The following is a 15,863-nucleotide window of genomic DNA, read 5'->3' as shown; positions in this document are numbered from 1 at the left end:
TTTGTAGAATCACAACTCTTTTTTTTTTTTTTTTTAATTTTTTGGCTGCCCACGCAGGTATGGAACCTGAGCCCCCTGCAGTGGAAGCACAGAGTCCTAACCACGGGACCACCAGGGAAGTCACTAGCATCATAACTGTTAATACTGTGTTAAAGGTTCTGAGAAGGTCTGCAGCCAAAAACTGTTCACTGTCGTTTAACTCAATGCTTCCCAGCTTATTTGACCTCCTAACCCCTCGTTTATCACATGCAGAACATGTTTTTGGAAACTGTTTTATTTCAGTGCCCACATTTTAGTCTTGAAGAGACAAAGGGCCCCCAACATTGAGCGCTGTGTGTTTTCCCGAGTGTCCTTTGCCTTTCCTGCAGGGTTACTGCTCTGGATCCGGTGCGCCCGACATGCAAACCTGTGGGGTCCCTGGCTGTGCTTACAGCCCTGCGGGCTTAGCAGAGCAGAGGGACCTGTATGGGATCCAAATACAGAGCAATGAATTGTATCCGAGAGAAAGACTGGGCCCCAGAAGACCCAGCAGTCCTCCCCATGTGGTCAACACCCAAGTGTTGGATGAAGGCCTGGAGAAGCAGAGCAGTGAAGGGCTGGAGAAGGTTCTAGAGGCATTTCCCAGAGAACTGAGTGGACTGGATTAAGTGGGTTAAGTGAACTCACTCCTTGGGGAAGAGGCACAGGGCAGAGGGGCCTGGGCTTTTCTTCGGTGGATGGTGAATGTGGGCAGTGCTTGGGACACCGGTGAAAGAGCGGGTTGGGAGGAGGGGAGAGGAGACGTACGTGGCTTGACGTGGAGGGCCTGGAGCTCGTGGGGGACAAGGCGGGGCGCGCAGAAAGGGGGCGGGATTCCTCGACACTAGCGGTGGAGGGTGATGCCTGGGAGACGCGGGCGAAGGAGGATCCCTGGTGAGGGAGGGCGGGGAGGCGGGGCTTAGGCTAGAGCTGTCTCTGCAGAGAAGCAACGCAAGGAAGCGCTGGGTAGACAGTATCTGGCCAGACTTGCAAAGGAGCCCTTGCAACAAAGTTACCCAACGCGAGCATCAAAGAAGCAGAAGGCGATCTGAAGGGAGGCGGCAATTAGAGCGCCTTCAGGGCGCTCTCTGAGGCTCGAGATTACAGGAGCACGCAGCAGAGCCGTGAGGCCTCCGAGTGATTCAGTGATTTGGGGCGGAAAATAGCGCGGTGGCTGTGTGAGGGGGGGGGCCGGGCGGACGCAGAGCAGCCGTCGGGCGTGGAGGGTCCTAAACAGAGGGATACCATTTATGATTATGATTTTAAAATGTCTTTATGGTGAAATGTAGCAAAGGTACAGAAAAGTATATTTTTAAAAAATGTGCAGCTTAAGAGACTTGCAGAAGGAACAGCTCTGTCATGGGAAGGAGGCTCGTGCCCCAAAACCCCAGGCCTCTCCGTGGTCACACAGCACCCCTATACCCAGCAGTACCCACCCACCATTCTGACTGTTAGGTAGCCACCTTTTTTCCTCTTCAGCTTTTTACTACTAAATGATGTCTCCCTAAAAAATGTAGTTCAGTTTTGCCTGTTTTAGAAATTTTATACATGGACTCATGCAGTATGGCTTCCGGCTTCTTTCACTCAACCTTGTAGAGATTCCACGTTGTTGTACTTTGATGAAGGGTGTTCCTTTTCATCGCTAGATTCCACTTTATGGGTATATGTGGCTCTCACCACCTATTCTAAGACTGATGGACATCTGGGTGGTACCCAGTCCCACCCTGGTGTGCCTTCTTCCCGGACTTCCTGGGTTCCTAAACACACATTACGGCTGAGTAGCAGCCTAGGATCAAGTGCGGATTTGTGTTCCCACAGCATGAGTGTAAGGTGGAGAGGTGGTCCAGCCCCCGGTGAGGGTGGAGGTGGGGGGCAGAGAATTGGAGAGGGATGGATGGGCGTCTCTGAGGCTGATGCCATGAGACCAACTCCTGTTCATATCAGTGACTTGGTGAAGATCGAAGTCCTTTTAAGCTTCTCTCTGGAGGACAGGCTGGTTCTCCTGCATTTATTTAAAAATGTCCTTGAGGACTGCAGAGACTAGAAATAAACCTATTGGATGCTTGCAAGCAAGACTCCCGTTCATCCTCCTGCCATCCTAGGCCGGAGGAACACAGAGTTACTCGCACCCAGTGTGCAGATAAATACCTGCTTATAGGACGAAGGGATGAGCAGGCGAATATGTTTAAAGGACAATGAGCGATTTCGGATTGTATTTCACCTTCTGGTTGCTAATCGCCCACCAATTAGGGGAGAAAGGAGTTGGCCTCTGGCTCGCCTCCCTGGAAAAGGCTCCAGAAAACAGCTGGATCCCAGGGGACTTGATCCATGGAGGAGGATTGGGGCTGGAGGGAGACGTTTCCGCACAAGTGGGGCAAATAGCGAGAGTCACGGAGCGGCATGAGGGGGTTGGATAAGGACCCAACGTCAAGAAACTGGGGAGGCCCCGAGGACTGGAATGGGGCGTGTTATTTTGATCTGATCACTGACAGCAGCTAAAATTGACCAAAAACTAAAGTTCTTTAGGTGGATTATCTGGGTTCTCGGCCGGGAGGTGGCGGTGTGGTAGTGAGCGAGGACCGGGGCGCGTTCAAGTTCAAGCTCCGGGTCGGGAGGAACCTTCGCGACATTCCTGTTTCGTTAATAACTTAAAAAAGCCTGGCGGAGATGCCGGGGCGCCAGGACGCGACACGACCACGTCAACACGGTGCCCAAGTTCACCCGGTCCGGCGGGGGCTAAGGGTGGGGAAGGGTCCGGCCCTCGAGCAGCCAGAACGGGCTCGGCGGCGGGGAAACAAGGGGTGTGTTTTCTTTTCTTTCTTCCCGGCCTCCGGTGGCAGCGCCGCGCGGCCCGCTCCGCCCAGTCGGAGGAGACGTCGCTCTTCTGAGTGGCTGCGAGGGCCGCCCCCAAGGCCCCCCCAACCCCGCGCCCGCACCCGCGCCCCGATCCCCTGCCCGCCCCCCCACCCACCCCGCCGCCGCCGCCGCCGCCGCCGCCGCCGCCGCCGCCGCGCGGACCCGCCCCGCCTCCCCTCCCCCGGCCCCTCCCTCCTCCCCCGCCCTCCTCCCGGCCTCCCTCCCCCCTCCCCCGCCCGCTCTCCCTCGCCCCTCCCCCGCCCGCCCGCCCGCCCGCCAGCCCGCCGCCTCCGCCCGCCGCCCCGGCCGCGTCGGGTAAACCTGTTTGGCGGCCGCGCCGGGGCGGATCGTGCGGCCGGCGGCTCCCTCGCGGCTCGCGGCGTCGGGGCCCGTGGCGCGCGCGCGGCCGCCCCTCGGCCCCGGAGCCCCTCGGCGGCACCACCATGTACTCGGGAGCCGGCCCCGGTGAGTCCTCGCGCTCGGGGCGCCGGCCCGGCCGCTCGCGCGCTCCTCCCCGCGGCGCCGGCGGCGGTTGGCGGGCTGGGCGCGAGCGCGGCGCGGGCAGCGGGCGGGCGCCGGGGGATCGGGGCTGGCGGGCCGGGAGGCCGGGGATCGGGGCCGCCGGCCGTTTCCTCGGCCCCGCGGCGGACACGCAGCCCTGGCCTCCTCGGGCCCGAGTCATCGGGGCGCCCCGCGCGGCCTGGGCCCTCCCCGCGCTGCGTTCCCGCCGCGGTCCGGTGGGCTGGGACCGGGCCGGAGCGGGAACTGGGCCGGGCGGCCCGCGTGTAGGCCCGAGGCCCGGGCGCCCGCCTGGCCCGGCCTCCTGCGCCAGGCGCCTGGGCCCTTGCGCCGCGCGGGGCTGGCGGGGCCGACGGGGCTGGCGGGGCCGGTGGCCGAGGCCCGGGTCGGGCTCTAAGCGCCAGAGGGCGTTGAGGCCCGGGCCGGGGGCGCCGAGCTCGGGGCGCGGGCGGCACGGGGAGGAGCGCTGCTGCTCGGCGCAGATCGAGCCGCGGCGAGCCTGGAGCGCTCTCAGTTTCGTTTTTCTTTTTGCCAGTACTTCTGCGGCCCCTTCTCTGAAGGAAAGTCTGGAAATGCTGAATTTTGGCCAATTCGTGCTGGTAGTTAGGGCCGTAGACTGAGAGGGATAGGAAGCGGCACCCTAAAACTGCGTGCGTCTCATTTTCATTCCAGACACACCGGCTCCTTATTCAAGTACTAATTTGCCTTTTGCAGTTTACTAGAGGAAGGTAAGGAGATGTGCTGATTTCCTTAGCATCCCTTCTTACTAGTCAGCCTCTCTTTCTTTAGAAAAGTTCTAAAAAACTTAAAGCAGTAACACGTTTTTTTTTTAACTTTTTTTTTTTTTGATGTAGAGTGGAAGGGCGATTAACTTGCTGGGCCAAGAAAATGGTGAAGTGTTGTGAAGCTCTCTCCGTTTCCCGCCAGGCACGTGGCTCCTAAATTTCCCGCTGGCCCTGCCACTTGGACAGGGCATTTCCCGTCCCCTTTGTCCACCAGGTTCCAGCGGGCTGCAGGCCCTGCCGGCTCGGCATACTGTTGCCTTCTCCCAGGGGCCCTAAGCCCTCCCTGGCCTCCTGCTGATGGGGCCCTGGCCCGACCTGTTCCGGGCTCTCCTGATCCATTTGGGTCCTTGACGTTTTCCCCCACTGCTGTGTCTGTTCACAAACAGCTCTCTGCCTTGTGAATACTTTTTTTTGATGTCACTTAGTTAGAAAGGTTCTCCAAGGCTGAGCCTGACCAACTTTTAAATCCTTACGGGCCCTCAGCAGTTTGATGGAAGAATGGTTTTAGGCGTAATGGTTTTAACCGTAATCTGGAAGGTGACTCAGCCCCGGTGGGGAAGGGCCGGGGGCTCTGTAGTCAGGGTCCTGGGAGCAGACTTGGCTCCGGGAAGCCCCGGATGGGCAGCGCCCACCCGTGACATGGCAGGGTCGGCCCTCACCTCCGTGAGTGAGAATCTCCCCGCTGATTCCTGTAGAGGAGCCCAGCAAGTGTTAGCCACTACACTCTACATTTTTTTCACATTTTCAGTTTAAAAGTTGAAGGCCCAGAAAAAGCGAAGAACCTTGAGGAAGGTCAAACCTTTGTGTTGTGTCTGACGTTAACTAATCCATCGGACAGCTTGCTAAGTTGGTGGTGGTCATTTTGAAGATGGACAACAGAGGCTCAGAGAGGTTAAGAGCCTTGCGAAGGTCATATGGCCAGCGAGCATTAGGACGATCTGTCTGATCTCCGCTGACTCTCCATACATTCTCCTTAAAGAAGTGGCTCTCAGTCCTTTTGACCTTGACCCCCAATAAGAAACACCTGTTACATGTAGACTGGACCCATGTCCTCGCGTGTTTGGGTGTAATTGAAACTCGAGCTCAGGAAGCACAGCTAACTCATGCTGTGTGCTCTGCACTGGGATATTTTCTGGTCTATTTCATTTTCAAGAAAGCTTTAGTTCTCTGGATCTCCAGGCTCATTTCAGGTCCTTAACGGCTCTTGGAAAAATCATGCTCTGATGTGGGCCTCTGCATTGTGGCCTGGTGGGGAGAGGGCCCCTTGTTCTCGGTTCACAGATAAACCTGCCCTGAAATCGGACAGCTTTGGTTGAAAAAATAAATGGGTAGTTCTTAACCAATGGCAGGATGGGAATGAAACCAAATTTCAGGCTGTGCACGCGTGCTGTCATTATAAGGCGTTTAATTTTGTGGTGCTGTTTAATTTTATTCTACACACTAAGGTTTTTAATTTTTAAGAGGAATTTTTGGAATAGAGTCTCTTCAATGAAACTCTTTTTAATGTATTTCCTAATTTAGAATAATAAAAAGACATTTGATCTGGATTGTAGAAAAAATTACAAATAGTTTTGCTACTTCCATTTTAATACAATTATTAAGTGACTTACTAAGTAAGTTAATATAAAAAATAGAGTCCACAGTAAGCCTGCGTTATGCCCGTTACAAATGCTGTTACATATGTGAATTGGTATGTGGACTCTAAAGTTAGGTATGTTACTATTTCTTAGGTTTTTTTTTTTTAACTATTCCAAAGAGTTAGTGGTTTAGAATGGGTGGACTCCCCAGTGACCCTGAACCTTCACAGATGATCAGTCAATTTTTTTTTGTAACCACTTAAAGACCTTAAATGGAGTCTCAATGTTGCATGCTCCAAGGGGGTTGTTTCTGTCGGTTTCACGTGCTCAGACTCCTGTGGGTTCCATTCCTCACAGCTTTGCTACAAAGTAACTTCAGCGACATCTAAGGATTACAACTCTGAGAATGACCAACTTTCACTGTGGTTTCTAGTGTCAGTTAACTCCTCCTGCACCCCGCTTCTTCTCCCTCAGTTATCTCAGTGAAGATATGACCGCTCTTCCAATAACAGTGCACTGTTGCCAAGCAGCAGCCGGCCCTTTGCCTGGGTGAAGCTGTGTCAGGCCGGAGGGCGTGGCTGGGTAGTCTGCTGCCCTCTTGTTTTGTGAACACTCAGAATGTATCACTTGACTTTTAAAATAGTTTCTATTGTGAATTAATTTAAAGTACACACGAGTAGACTGAGTGGTATAATACGGCTCCCATTTCTCCATCACCAGCTTCAACAACTATCAAGATTTTCCACATTTGCTTCAAATCTGCCCCTTTCTCCTTCTTCGCGGAAATACTCGAGTGAGTTCCAGATCTGTCGTTTCACCCTGAATACTTAAGTACCATGTCTGAAGGATGGGGACATTTACAACTCAGTGCCATTGTCACACTTAACAGTCCGTAATCAATTTTTCTCATCGCAGAAGTGTGTTTACTTCCCGGTTGTTTTGGATCCTGAATTTTATTAAAAGTTCACACACGGATTTGGTTTTATGCTTTTGAGGCTCTTTAATCTCGACTCTACAGCTAGCCCCCCACCCCCACCCCGTAAGACAATGAGGTCCTTAAGATCTCTTCTTCAGGGGATGCATATCTTTCCCCCCAGTTTTCTTTAATTGTTCAGGTCCCTGTGTTTCTATGGGGAAGGCTGATGAGATCCAGTTGCTCGTAAGTTTAATTCAGACGCACTTATCTTCAGCGATGTTTTGGGACAGGTAGCTTTGCATCTTTAACTTTCAGTGCAGTGGAATCCACTTTTTACGTGGGGCTCTGTCAGCAGAAGGACCACGGTGTGACGTGGAAAACGAGCCTGGTGCTCGTGCCTCTCGTGCAGCTTCTCTCCTCATCCGACTCGGTGGACCCCTCCTTCCCCAGTGTGTGGTAGGGAGACGGCTCTCAGCGCCCTTCTGTTTGCTCCCAGTCATTTCTCTCGACTTTGTGACTCACCCCCAGCTTAGCCGCCTCTGTCGATGGCCCGCTGCCAGCGCCCTTGCCTCCCAGGCCGGGGTTTGGTGCTGGGGTTACAGGCCTGTCCTTTTTCACTCTAGGCAGTGAAAAGGTCATTAAGTATTTACCATTCTAATTTTTTGTCTGCATTTTTTTCCCTCAAAATTTAAAACCCTGAAACGTCCTCACTCTTTGTGACCAGGCAGCTGTGCCCTCCTAATTTATCTTTGGACAGAGCTGTACCCTTGGCGACGCTACAGTTTATCCTCTAAACTGGGAACTTGTGCAAGTGAAACAGGGCACTCTTAATAACTTCCCTGGGACGACAGGTGTGCACGGACGGTGGCCAATCAGGGTGGATGTCTCCCTAACAACATTCCTTGAATCTTAGCCTCGTAGACAGGCTCAGAATCAAAGGGCTTCAGCATTGCTCACTTGTCTGACGCCTCAGTGCTTCCCACTTACTACTAAAATCCTCATACAACCTGAAGGTCACAGACGCCATCTCAGAGGGCTGCTGCTTTGTGCCGCAGGGGTGCGCTGCATCCCCCTCCTGTGGTTCACTGCAGGTGGAGGAGACGGCCCAGCCCTGCCTGCTGAGAACTTGAAACCCCACCTTTCTCGCCTTTCTCTCACTTTTCTCAAGGTCATGGCTCGAGCAGTGGACAGGCAGGGAGCCTGGTCATGGGCTCCAGCCCTGTCCCCGTCCTGGGCCTCAGGTTCCTTGTCTGGGCCCGGCTGCCTTAGGTTTCCACGTCTTCGTCCTGTGGTGCATTTGTTCCTCTGTGGACCTCTGATGTGACTGGAGCTGAGGAAGGAGCTAGTGGGCCCTGGGAACAGAGGGTGTGAAGGCCCAGCGGCCGGTGGGCAGGTGGCACGTCCCCCCAGGAAAGGCGCCATCTGCTTTGGTGGCGTGTGGAGTGTCATGTGATCGCACGGGTCCCGGGAAGGTAATTCCAGCAGCCCTGCAGGCGGGAGAGGCGGCCCTGGCAGAGCAGCGTGGGGGCAGGTGTGACCGAAGGGTGGGCAGTCAGGGCCTAAGACAGTGACCCCGTCTGGGTGGGATGGCCGTGGGTACAGGGGTGGGTACCCCGTCAGTATGAGCAGCCAACGGCCGGCACTCTGGCCCTGGCCAGGCTTTGCATCTCGGTGTCTGCACTTACCAGGTAGACCCCACTTAGCGGCGGCACCCAGTGGTATCTGGACTCCAGCCAGCGCCTCGCCAGCGCCGTGACTTTGGCGCTTGTATATCTTTTCTAAGCCTCGGCCTTTGCACTTCAAAAATGGGGGGCGGGGGTGGGGACGGCACCAACCTCAGGGTTGTTGTGAGCATGAAATGAGATGTGCTGGACCTTCGTCTCGGCCGAGGGTGGGCGCGAGTCTGCACAGTGGTCTGGTCCTGCCTCCTCGTGGGGAGAATTAGGGGCCTGCCCAGAGCAAGAGCCCACGAGGGGGGAGTGGGGAGCTGGCCGCGTCCTCGCCTTCCTGACCCCACTTGTTGAATGTTTGAACAAGGAGGTGCCGTCGCATCTAGCTTTGTTACCACAGAAGGACCAGCAGGCTCCGGGGAGGGGAATCGTGCGTGGCACGTGGACACGTGGAGTTTGAGGTGCTGGAAGGCTGAGGCGTGCGCTGGAGGTGGAGGACAGGGTCTTGGGCTCAGGGGGACATGGGTTCACGGGCCTGCCCACAACTGGGGCCCTGGGAGAATGCAGCCTGGCGCCCACCCCCGCAGCTGGTCGCAGAATCACCTGAAGCCTTTTCCGCATCTCTGCCCCTGAAGACCCAGGAAATTACATTTTGCAAATGTCCCAGGTGCTTGCTTTTTAGGAGGAGCTTGAGACCCATTGGTGTTGGGAGAGAGGGCGGGGGGAGGAAGCAGAAAAGAGCGAGTGCAGCCCCAGGGAGCAGCTTATGCTGGAAACACACCTTGGAGGGCAGCCCCCGAGAGAGTGGGGCCGCCGGTGGAGGGGGAGGGGTTCTGGGTGGGAGTGTGGGTGTTCTGAAGAGGCCCTTGCGATGCACTGTAAGAAGTTAACTTTAGTTTACCTCTGGTTCCCTTCCTGAGCGAGCTTAGAGGTCTGATTGAATGAAGACCACTCCTTTTCAGTGGCTGTAGTTACGGTTCCATGTTGCTTTGAATACACCTTGTCTGCAGCTTCGCTTAGAATTGGGTCAGAAGGGGACTCCTGGGGACTAAGTGAATCTCCGTGGAAATTGTTCTGCACCCATCTTCGAGAACCCACAGCACCAAACGACAGAGCTGCAGCCGGGCTGGCGCCGGCCAGCTCATCACCTGGGTCTGTCTCGTTGCGGCTGAAGCCCATCTTGACGCTCCCTACTGCCTCCTGGGCAGTCACTCGAGGGGCACTATTTTTGTGGTTTTCCACGTTATTTCTGGGTGTCTCAGCTCTGAGCTGTAGTACTTATAGAGTTGCACATAAAAGGTCAAAATGCCGAGGTTCGTAGGTCTGAGTCATTTGAGATGTTTCGTCAGCTTTGACTCCAAGTTAAATAATACAGCCATTGAGAGTGGATTCTTACGACGCCACATGGATGCCGGTGGAGCAGCTTGAGCCCGGCGGGCCCGTTCTCGTGGCCCAGGGGTCGGTGGGTGTGCGTTGTGCCGTTCGTGTGTGAACCTGGAGAGTGGGAGGCCCCTGCGCTGGGCACTTGCTCACCAGTTTCTCAAACCCCTGCTTTAACCGAGCTCATGCAAGATGCGACCGTGGCAGGGTGTTTGGCGTGACTGGGGTGCTCTGTAGCTGGTGCTGCCTCTGAGTCTCAGGGACCGTGACCGAGGCTCCTGTCCCAGCGGCACTTGTGTTCTCAGAGTCCTTGCCGCTACTCTTGTGGAGCATGGTCCCATCCATGCGGCGGGCTGAGCAGAGCGAGAGAAAACCGAGGACTTCTCCTGGCCTTACGGGTAGCAGGAGGTGGCATCATTTGTTTTTTGTAGGAACAAAGGAACTAACAGAGAAGTACAAGTGAAAAGTGGAGAGAAGGCAAAGGAAGATGCAGAGCGATAAAAAGGATAACATTGGACAAAAACTGGGGTGTCAGAGAGTCTGGAGCTCGCAGGAGCTAGGTGTCGCCGTGACTTGCCAGCAGACCTCCTCTCACTGTGGTGCAAACCCAGACCACGGGCTCCAGGTCAGGCCGACCTCACTTGGATCCTGGCTGTGTGGCTGGGCATTCACTCAGCCTCTCTGAACCTCAGGCTCCTTCTCGTACAGAGAATGAACACCTGACGGCGGAGGTGCTCTGATCAGATGATAGAACGCGGGCAGATTGCTGTCGCTTCCCTCTGTGCGTGGCCCCAGGAAGTGCCTATGAGTTATCGTGTCCCTCGGTCACTTTATCTTCGCTGTTTACTCCACGAACAGTGGCTTCTCTCCGTCAGATGAGCGCCCCCCTCCTTGACCTCCTGGCTGACCTCTGGCTCTTCACTCTGTAAGCCGTGAGGGATAGAATACATTTCACAGACCACACCCCTGATAAATACCATTTACCAGGTGCTTTGTATCCACGGCTGCCCTGTACGGCTCAGTACCAGGGAAGTGAAAGGTTGGCCTTGATGCTCGGAGCTCACGTTCCTGGCAGAGTCGTTCAGAACAGACCCAGCTGTGCTGTGCAGTGGGGACCCACCTTGCGTGTCACGTGGTGGGAGTGGTGCCGGGGGAGCACCAGATTCTGTCTCCAGGTGATGAGCTGGCACAGCGGGGTGAACCAGGAGACACTTTTCTACCTGCGATTCTACAGGTGCCTGCGGGCGGGGGACATCGCTGGGGACCTTTTGTTCCCGCTGTGGGCTGCTGTTTTAACAAGTGTGCGGTGTGTTCAGTGTGAACACACGTGCCTCACCACAAGAACATCATGTTAGACTTGGAGGGCGTCTCAGTGCCAAGACTGGGAATTACAACTTAACCTTGAGCTGGAGGCATGGAAAGCTTTTGGGGGTGAACAGAGCATATGCGAGGGGAGATGGAGAATCGAAACAAGTCGTGTACAAGTCACGTGGTTGTAAAGTGCGCCTGGGCACCTGTGATGGAGAAGCCAGGTGAGCGGGATCGCGGCCCTGCCGCGTGGTGGTCAGTGCAGGCGCATTGAGAAGGCACCTTGGAGCAACTTGGACCAGAAGAAGGGGAGGGAGGGAGGTCTTGCTGAGCTTGGAGCCTTTGGCGGGACTTTGAGCCCAGGAGGGGCTGGGCAGAGGAGGGCGTCAGCCGGCAGAGTTTTTACAGCGGAGGGAAGAGCCTGTGTCCTGCCCCCGCCGGTCCCCACAGACAGCCGTGTTTCATCGGGAGCCCCAGGCACAGCCCTGCCCCTCGCGCTTGTCTTTTTTTACGTTTGGCCGCACTGCGCGGCATGAGGAATCTTTTCCCCGACCAGGGGTCGGACCTGCGCCCCTGCCGTGGAAGCGCAGAGTCTTAACTGCTGGACCGCCAGGGCAGTCCCTGCAGCTCATCTTTTTTTTTTTTTTTTAATATTAACTTACTTATTTTGGCTGCGTCAGGCCTTAGTCGAGGCACATGGGATCTTCGGCACGCGGGATCTTTAGTTGCGACATGCGAACTCTTAGTTGCGGCGTTCATGCGGGATCTAGTTCCCCGACCAGGGATCGAACCTGGGCCCCCTGCGTGGGGAGCTTGGGGTCTTACCCACTGGACCACCAGGGAAGTCCCCCCTGCTCCTTGTCTTGATGCAGACCCCAGTCATCTCATTTAATTTACAGTATGTCTGAAGATACCTCTGTGAGATGAGGATGTCTCTTTTCCTCCCCCTCCCCCCTCACATAGCCCCTAGTTACCAGTGTCCTGGACCACACAGTTAGTCCAGATCTGCTCAGTTTCTCACGTGTCATGGACTGTTAACAACTCATTGAGTCGGGATCCAGGTGAGGCCCACATTGTGATTGGCTGATGTGAGCCTTCAGTATCGTCTTAAAATAAGAGCTTTGTTGAGATGTAGCTCACGTACCACACAATTCACCATTTAAGGCGTAAAGCTCCGCGTGCCTTAGTGCCTTCACAGACTTGTGCAGCCATCCCCACAACCTAATTTGGGACATTTTTGTCCCCTCCCCCCAAAGAAAGGCTGTACCCCTTAGCTGTGACTCTTCATCCCTGCCCCCCCCACCAGACCTAAACAACCACTCTTTTTTTTTACATCTTTATTGGAGTATAATTGCTTTACAATGGTGTGTTAGTTTCTGCTTCATAACAAAGTGAATCAGCTCTACATATGTCCCCATCTCTCCTCCCTCTTGCGTCTCCCTCCCACCCTCCCTATCCCACCCCTCTAGGTGGTCACAGAGCACCGGGCTGGTCTCCCCTAAACAACCTCTCTCTTAATCTCTAGTTTTCGCCGTCTTCTTTCCCACTGCTAACTGTTGGTGGGTTGAAGAAGCTGGCTTGTGTGTGCTGTCTCGTTTCCCCACCAGCTAGATTTCGCTGATTGCATCTTCTTGGTGTAATTCAGCGTGTTTGTCTGTCCTGTGTGGATTTCCTGCAAATTAGTGGTCAGACCCAAAGGCTTGATCTGATGCAGGTTCTACTTTTCTGGGCTTTGTTGCTTTTTTTTGGTGTGAATACTAGTCGCTGTCGAGCGGTAATCATTAGGTTCCACTAATTCATTAGGGTTTGTACAGCGCTGATGCTCTGTATCCACAAGAAAAACTTCCCCTGGGCAGCTGTTGGGTCTGGATCTGTCGTGAAGGCAGAGGAATGTCGGTGAACAGCATGAAGGCAGGACCACCTGTTGAGAAGAGAGGCCGGTCCGGGTAGGCGGGCGCTGAGCGTGATGTCGGGGATTTGGAGGTGATGCTGTGGGTACCCGGAAGGTGAGCTGAGGGTGGGGCTTTTTTCTCTTCTGCGGGTAACGGGGACCCTCTGAGTATTTGGCAGGTGTGTGACAGGCCGGGGTGGTCTGGCCGGTGACAGGAGTCTTCACCTATGTGTGGTGGGGACGTGGTAGGGTTCCCTGTTGGTGGCAGGTCAGTGCTGAGGGGAGGAGAGTGGAGAGAGCAGGGAGGCCTGTGTCTGGGGCGGGAGGTGAAAACCACTCCCCCCAGCTGACCTGCTGGCGTCAGCGAGGCGGACCCCAGGTAGGGAAGGAGCTGCAGGGGTAAGCTTTCTTTTGTAGATATGCTAAATTTCAGGCGATCCTAAGAAATCCGGGGGGAAAAATCCATGGCATTCACTTTGCATCTTTATAGCACCCAGTGCATTTTGCCTGGTGGGGGCCTGTTTCCTTCATTCTGTTGTAAACCCCATTTGCTTGCCGCCCAGGACCATCTTGGTTATCTTTTGTCTTTCCAGTGTCTACCGTAGTGTTTGCTTTTTACTCGATAAATCCTTATTACGTTCAATTCTTTATTGTTTAAAAGCTAAATCAATTGAGTTGAAACTTGTGTGCGCGTCTGGAAAGCCCTGCCCCCAGCCCGGCGTGGCGCCTCTTCTTGCTTGGCCCTCCCTTACCCCTGGCGCCCTGTGGTTCTCTCCAGCTCCGCCTGGAGTCCAGGGTGCTGACTGTCGGGCAGTGTGGAGGGAAGTGGACCACGAGGCCACTTGCCAACTGACCTACTTAGATAGGTAGTGGATGTCCGTGGGAAGGTAAACGCGTGACCTCTCAAAGGGCCTGCAGTGAAGTCTTCCGCAGCACCCTGCAACCTCTCCACCGCCCTCCTGTGAGTGAATTGGCCCTCAGTGTGGGTAGGTTCAGCGCGGGCAACCCTGAGCCGCACTGCTGCTCTGGCCGTTAGGGGCCAGCTGCCTCCCTCTTGGCTTCCTTAGACCTTGTCCAAAGCTGTGCCCCCAGGAGGCAGGCCTGGAAGGAGGCTCCAGCTAGAAGCTGCCTGGGCACGCGGAGTGGGGAGCCCGAGAGCACCCACGCCTGTTTGTAGCCAGTGCCTTCACCTGTAAAGTGGGGAGAAGTGCCTCCCTTCCTGTGAGGATAAAGCACATTAATGCATGCAAGTGCACAGGGCAGGGCTGGGCAGGTGTGGTGCTGCGATGGGACTCGGGACCGAGCTGAGAGTTGTGGCCTCACCAGGTGCTGGGGTCCTGTGATACAGGGCTGGCGAGCCACTTTCTCTCAATGATGGCATTCTAGGGGTGAGTTAAGGGAAAAATGCATGTCTTGGGTGAAAATTCTCTGAAAAATAAATGCTGTGGGCTTCCCTGGTGGTGCAGTGGTTAGACTCCACCTGCCAATGCAGGAGACATGGGTTCGATCCCTGGTCTGAGAAGATCCCACATGCCGTGCGGCAGCTAAGCCCGTGCACCACAACTACTGAGCCCTCATGCCACAACTACCGAAGCCCGCGCGCCTAGAGCCCGAGCTCCATAACAAGAGAAGCCACCGCAATGAGAAGCCCGCGCACCGCAACAAAGAGTAGCCCCTGCTCGCCGCAACTAGAGAAAGCCTGGGCGCAGCAACAAAGACCCAACGCAGCCAAAAATAAATAAGTAAAATAAATACATTTAAATAAATAAATAAATAAATGCTGTGATGTAAATAGATGGTGAGAAATTTGGTTATAAAACTGTAGGAACTCTGGGTGGTAATTTTTTTTTCTTTTGTCTTTAGAAGAGAAACAAAGAATTAGGTTGACTTTTTGAGGGATTTGGATCTCATTCCACCAGGGAGGCATCTCACCGGAGATGGTGGGCGTCCTGGGTGCCTGGAGCATCGTCTTGAGAAAGAGGCTGAGCCCCAGTCTGGGCTTATCGGAGGAGGGGGAGGGCGCCCAGATGGGTTTATCAGTGTCTGCCACGGGGGCAGTGGGCGCGGGTGGTGCCCTTCTGGCTGGCCGGCGAGTTGCCATCCCAGCACAACGTACTTTAAGGATGAGACACACCCTACTAAGCTATCCGATGGTACCTGGTGTCGTTCCCACAAACATCTATTTGAAGAGCGGTTTATATTTTATTTTTTGCATGTTTTTATCAAAATAGGTGTTCTTAAGTCCGTGTCGTAGAATGATGGTTGTTAAAGAATCTTGCAGAGTCATCTTTCAGGTAGGGCATGCTCAGGCTGCTGCTGTGAGGTGGGGTTTTATTCCCCTGGTTCAGGTCCCTGGCCTCCTTTGAGGCAAACCTACAGCGCTTTCCCCTGCTTCTGTTACTTGTGTGGTCTATTCCAAGTGTGTCTGCACGTCAACAAAGGGAGAGAAAAAAGATCGGTGTTTCAGAGAGGCGGTGTTTCCAAACTGTCACAGCCTCTTTTTTCTTTTTTAATTGAGACGAAATTCACATAACATAAACCATTTTAAAGTGAACAATTCAGTGGCATTTAGTACATTCAGCATCCGGCGACCATCACCTCTATCTAGTGCCAAAACATTTTCATCACCCCAAAAGAAAATCCTGTACCCATTAAGGAGTCACTCCCCGTTCCCCACTCCCTCCCTCCCTCCCTGGCAGCCACCAGTCTGCATTCTGTCTGTGGATTGGCTTCATCTGGATATTTCATGTAAATAGAATCATAAAATATATGACCTTTTACGTCTGGCTTTTTTCACTGAGCATAATGTTTTCAAGATTTGTGTCCTAGTGTGTGTCAGCACTTCATTTTTCTTTATGGTTGAATAACCCATTATGTGGCCATGTCGCAGTTTGTTTATCCATTCATTCTGTTGTTGATGGGCATTTGAGTGGTTTCTACCTT

General features: G+C 54.4%; 1 protein-coding gene across 3 annotated transcripts in view; it reads left to right on the top strand.

Annotated features, from left to right (window-relative positions):
- The first annotated feature begins 3,211 nt into the window (after window positions 1-3,211).
- Window positions 3,212-15,863, top strand: part of AGO2 (argonaute RISC catalytic component 2) — a 104,108-nt gene continuing 91,456 nt past the window's right edge. For all 3 annotated transcript variants that reach the window (XM_059995239.1, XM_059995238.1, XM_059995240.1), the window contains exon 1: window positions 3,212-3,339. In XM_059995239.1, the coding sequence (XP_059851222.1) occupies window positions 3,318-3,339 (22 nt within the window). In that variant the 5' untranslated portion in view covers window positions 3,212-3,317. The remainder of the gene's footprint in view (window positions 3,340-15,863) is intronic.

This window comes from Delphinus delphis, chromosome 17, assembly GCF_949987515.2.
Source record: "Delphinus delphis chromosome 17, mDelDel1.2, whole genome shotgun sequence".
Lineage (NCBI taxonomy): Eukaryota > Metazoa > Chordata > Mammalia > Artiodactyla > Delphinidae > Delphinus > Delphinus delphis.
This window is presented reverse-complemented; position numbering and strand designations above follow the sequence as displayed.